Consider the following 5,847-nt stretch of genomic DNA (forward strand, 5'->3'; position numbering starts at 1 on the left):
TTCTTAACTGGCGTACCTAGTTAAATAAAAGGTTAAATAAATAAAATAAAAAGCTTCATGAGGTAGTCACCTAGAATGCATTTCAATTAACAGGTATGCCTTGTCAATAGTTCATTTGTGGAATTTCTTTCCTTCTTAATGCGTTTGAGCCAATCAGTTGTGTTGTGACAAGGTAGGAGTGGTATACAGAAGATATCCCTATTTGGTAAAAGACCAAGTCCATATTATGGCAAGAACAGCTCAAATAAGCAAAGAGAAACGACAGTCCATCATTACTTTAAGACATGAACTTTGAAAGTTTCTTGAAGTGCAGTCGCAAAAATCATCAAGCGCTATGATGAAACTGGCTCTCATGAGGACCGCCACAGAAAAGGAAGACCCAGAGTCCCCCAAGACCCAAGTTCATTAGAGTTACCAGCCTCACAAATTGCAGCCCAAATAAATGCTTCACAGAGTTCAAGTAACAGATACATCTCAACATCAACTGTTCAGAGGAGACTGCGTGAATCAGGCCTTCATGGCTGAATTGCTGCAAAGAAACCACTACTAAAGGACACCAATAAGAAGAAGAGACTTGCTTGGGTCAAGAAACACGAGCAATGGACATTAGACTGGTGAAAATATGTCCTTTGGTCTGATAAGTCCAACTGCTGTGTCTTTGTGAGACGCAGAGTAAGTGAACGGATGTTCTCCGCATGTGTGGTTCCCACCGTGAAGCATGGAGAAGGAGGTGTGGGGGTGCTTTGCTGGTGACACTGTCTTTGATTTATTAAGAATTCAAGGCACCAGCATGGCTACCACATTATTCTGCAGCGATACACCATCCCATCTGGTTTGCACTTAGCTCATGTCACGTCTACTCCCGCTCCTCCTCTCTGGCGCTCGTTGTCACAAGTTTACTCATCATTACGCACACCTGCCACGATCGTTACGCACACATGCACTTTATGAGACTCACCTGGACTCCATCACCTTCCTGATTTCCTTCCCTATATCTGTCACTCCCCTTGGTTCTTTCTTCAGGTGTTATTGACTCTGTTTCATGTCTATGCTTTTCGTGTTAATTGTTTTGTTCTATGTTCTATTTATTTAATTTGCTTTCTCTGTACTTGCTTCCCGACTCCCAGCATACACGTTATAGAATAACGCCTCACCAAGGGGAAGCAACAGGTATTTTACATTTTTACTGGTGATGTCGGGTACAAGTGCCGCTGCCGAAGCAACTGGTGGTGCCCCAGCTGGCTCGTCAGGCTTCCATGTCTCAGCCGGCTTGTCAGGCTCCCATACCTCCAAGAAGGAGAGTTATTGAGTGCTGCATCAGAATACCTGGCCTCCACAATCACCCAACCTCAACCCAATTGAGATGGTTTGGGATGAGTTGGACCGGAGAGTGAAGGAAAAGCAGCCAACAAGTGCTCAGCGTATGCGGGAACTCCTTCAAGACTGTTGGAAAAGCATTCCAGGTGAAACTGGTTGAGAGAATGCCTAAAGTGTGTAAAGCTTTCATCAAGGCAGAGTGTGGCTACTTTGAAGAATCAAACATATATATAATGTATTTTGATTTGTTTAACACTTTTTTTTTTGGTTACTACATGATTCCATATGTGTTATGTAATAGTTCTGATGTCTTCACTATTATTCTACAATTGTAAAAAATAAAGAAAAATCCCTGAATGCGTAGGTGTGTCCAAACTTTTGACTGGGACTATATATATATACAGTGCCTTGCGAAAGTATTTGGCCCCCTTGAACTTTGCGACCTTTTGCCACATTTCAGGCTTCAAACATAAAGATATAAAACTGTATTTTTTTGTGAAGAATCAACAACAAGTGGGACACAATCATGAAGTGGAACGACATTCATTGGATATTTCAAACTTTTTTAACAAATCAAAAACTGAAAAATTGGGCGTGCAAAATTATTCAGCCCCTTTACTTTCAGTGCAGCAAACTCTCTCCAGAAGTTCAGTGAAGATCTCTGAATGATCCAATGTTGACCTAAATGACTAATGATGATAAATACAATCCACCTGTGTGTAATCAAGTCTCCGTATAAATGCACTGTGCACTGTAATACAGTTTTATATCTTTATGTTTGAAGCCTGAAATGTGGCAAAAGGTCGCAAAGTTCAAGGGGGCCGAATACTTTCGCAAGACACTGTATATATATCCTTTTTCAATCTTGTCTCATCGCTGCAACTCCCCAACGGGCTCGGGAGGCAAAGGTCGAGTCATGTGTCCTTTGAAACATGACCCATCAAACCACGCTTCTTAACACCCGCCCGCTTAACTCTGAAGCCAGCCACACCAAAGTGTCAGAAGAAACAACTGACAATCAAGGTCAGCCTGCAGTCGCCCGGCCCACCACAAGGAGTCGCTAGAGCACAATGAGTCAAGTAAAGCCCCGACCAAACACTCCCCTAACCCAGGCGATGCTGGGCCAATTGTGAGTCACCTCATGGGTCTCCCGGTCGCTACAGCCTGGGATCAAACCCGGGTCTGTAGTAATGCCTCAAGCACTGGGATGCAGTGTCTTAGACCGCTGCACCACTCGGGAGGCCCATGTCTAGCCTACTTTTATTGTAATATTGTTTTACTATTTTAATTTGTGTAATTTTAGAAAACGTGTTGTGCTTTTATCTTTCTGCCCTTTTATTATTTTATTTGTTAAGCGCTTTGAAATACATCCCCTGTAAGAAATGTGCTCTATAAATATAGTTTGATTGAACCACAAGAACTCAACAATAAGCCTCCTACAACAGCATGAACATAGCAGGGTAGGATCAGAGAAACAGAACGCTTGATAAAGCCACAATATACTACTGTACTACTGTACAGTTGATATTGTGTTCAAGTAAACGGAGGACTTTGATTTTATTTTGTAAAAACATTCTACGAGCTGGGTGTGATTTCACAATTGACCCTGTGGAGGTGTCCCTACGGTTAGAGACAACTCTGTTCACAGAAAATGACGTGCGCTGCAGCCGGGCAGAGGGCGGGTCCAAGTTTTTAGAAACTGGTGATTTCTCTGAGTTTGCCCGCAGTTGCAGTCCAGAGGTGAACTGCAGCCCATGTTCCTTGCAGCATTCAAACATAATTTATTTTGAGATTTTCTATCAATATTGACATTGCTGCCAACTGAGTGCATGTGGGTGGTAGAGGGACAGAGCACGGATAGATAGTTTTTTGTTTTCGTCAACGGCGCCCTCTCTCTACTCAGACCGGCTGAGGATGGACGGGAACAGAACCATCGACCCGAGCTGCAGGGACAGACCTCCCGTGGCCATCGACATCATTTCCCGTGAGTTGAACCGCTCGAATAGGCCTATGTTTTCTATAGGCGTCTTCTTTATACTAGCCTATCGATAACTTTTCAACTGTTCTGGGACAAGTGCCGTTATTTTCTTCAATCTGCCAGTGCTTAGGCCTACTCATAACGTAAACACGCATTGCCAACCATGTCACTGGGCTATTAAACACACATTTAGGTAAGGTAGAATTTTAGGCGACATTGATACAGATTGAGCTGTTTATTAATTCAATCACCATTGAGACTGTTGGAGTTTGGAGAGATTAGCCTAACCTTTTTCAAATCGAATAATCCCATTAATCCAATGAAATAATTTAAATCTGACAGGCAGGGACTTGTTTATGATTTTTTTTGAACCACTGTAAACTCTCCTGTGCCTGCTGATTTCAAACTGCTGTTATAATGTATAATTAACATACCAGTAGGGTTTTTAGGATGAGGGTCAACAGTTCTATATTGTACCCCATCACCTGAGCTCTGAATCTGGTCTTGAGGTGTGTGTGTGTGTGTGTGTGTGTTGGAAAGGAGGGTGTGTTTGCCTCCTTAATGGTTAAGTTGTGGTAAACTAAGCTGAAGTGAAGAAGCAATGATTTCACAACACTGCATCAAAACATCTGTTACTGGCGTCTGTAACATTGCAGGGGCAGGGGGATAGTTAACGTCCTACATTTTGCCATGGGGCAAAGAGAAACGTGCATTTTTTTAAAGCTAATCTCATGGTAGTCTACACATTTTGCCATGAGGCTGAGAGGAAAATGTGCAGTTCTATAGCTATTTTAAAGCTAAAATATACATGTGTTGACTGATGAACACAGTACAAATGAAGTAGGCAGTGGCATGGTGCTTTTAGCCAGTGAACCTCAGTGACATGCCTCAATGTGGTCATATTGGTGGTGTGGCTTTCAGTTAGTTATTTTTGGCCACCCATCCCATGAGATTGAAAGTCATTCCAGTGCACTTCTTGCTATGAATTCTATCTGATAGTGTTTACATGTTTAGGTATGTCGATTTTTGATTATGGGGATATTATCTATATGCATGCAGCACTAGATGCTGTTTTCAATTGTGCCCTTAGGTTTCTGACTGGTGATGATTATAGAACTCACCATTGTGTTTTGTATCTATTTGTATGTAAGGAGAGAGCAGCATTCCCTTGTTTATCTACATAGCACACTCATGTAGAAACTTCCTATGCATCTAGCATCATGAATTCAATTTAGGTAAAAAGACAAGTGTCCCATTTGGAACACTGACAAGTAGAGAGCATTTTTTTCTTTTTTCTTCTCAATCATTTTGGGATGAGGGCCTACGCGGCTGCCCTCATCTCACTCCCCCATTCTTCTCTAATCATGTCCTTATGTGTCTGTCTATGCCTGTTACACAAATCAAGTTGCTCTTCCCAGAAATCAGAGCAAGGACTTTCTTTCCCCACATCCATAACGCATGGCTTTGTCTGCTGACACATGTGTTGTGTTGAAGTGTATTTGTGTATGTGTTAGTGCAGTCTTAGTTTGTGTTTGCATGTGTGAGTTAGTTACTCTGTCTTTGGCAGAAGGGCTTTGTGCTGTTTTCTAACTTTTTTTTCTTCTTTACTACTTGTTTTGATTTCACATAAACACCCTTGTTTTCCAGAAAACAACTATTTCTCTTTTGCTGAGATTGACACAGCTCTTCAATTATATGCTTTTTTTGGAACTGGGAGGTCAGAAATGAGTTCCAGAGAAAATGGTAAAGTGAATCACCAAGCCCCTAGATGACGCCTGTGTATTGTCCCTAAAGCTGGACAGGTCCTTTAGCTTTGTGGGCTCCATCCTATTGCTTTCATCAATCTGTTTTATTGTATCACCAGTGTAGGTGAAGAGAGGACACCAGGAAATGAAGCTACTTTAGACTGTTGCCACTCTGTAGTCCTTTGCTCTGTCTTTTTTGTTGTTAATTATTTCCAACGTGTCAAGTTATCTTTTTGTTTTATCAGGATTTGGTTGGGTCTAATTGTGTTGCTGTCCTGGGGCTCTGTTTGGTCCCAGGACCAGCTTGCTAAGGGAACTCTTCTCCAGGTTCATCTCTCTGTAGGTGATGGCTTTGTTGTGGAAGATTTGAGAATCGCATCTTTTTAGGTAGTTGTAGAAGTTAACGGTTCTTTTCTGGATTTTGGTCATCTCTCTCTCATTTTCACACCTCTGTCTCTCTCTCTCTCTCTCTCTCTCTCTCGTTTTCACACCTCTCTCTCTCTCTCTCTCTCTCTCGTTTTCACACCTCTCTCTCTCTCTCGTTTTCACACCTCTCTCTCTCTCTCGTTTTCACACCTCTCTCTCTCTCTCTCGTTTTCACACCTCTCTCTCTCTCTCTCGTTTTCACACCTCTCTCTCTCTCTCTCTCGCGCTCTCTCGTTTTCACACCTCTCTCTCTCTCTCTCTCACTTTCACACCTCTCTCTCTCTCACTTTCACACCTCTCTCTCTCTCTCTCGTTTTCACACCTCTCTCTCTCTCTCTCGTTTTCACACCTCTCTCTCTCTCTCGTTTTCACACCTCTCTC

The 5,847-nt window shown here is 42.4% G+C and overlaps 1 protein-coding gene across 1 annotated transcript in view; it reads left to right on the plus strand.

Moving 5' to 3' along the window:
* The first annotated feature begins 2,740 nt into the window (after window positions 1–2,740).
* LOC110535440 (organic solute transporter subunit alpha) overlaps window positions 2,741–5,847 on the plus strand; it is an 8,702-nt gene continuing 5,595 nt past the window's right edge. Inside the window, exon 1 of the mRNA XM_021620431.3 lies at window positions 2,741–3,301. Coding sequence (XP_021476106.3) covers window positions 3,232–3,301 — 70 coding nt within the window. The 5' untranslated portion in view covers window positions 2,741–3,231. The remainder of the gene's footprint in view (window positions 3,302–5,847) is intronic.

This window comes from Oncorhynchus mykiss, chromosome 11 (genome assembly GCF_057628025.1).
Source record: "Oncorhynchus mykiss isolate SJ-2025 chromosome 11, ASM5762802v1, whole genome shotgun sequence".
Taxonomy (NCBI): Eukaryota; Metazoa; Chordata; class Actinopteri; order Salmoniformes; family Salmonidae; genus Oncorhynchus; species Oncorhynchus mykiss.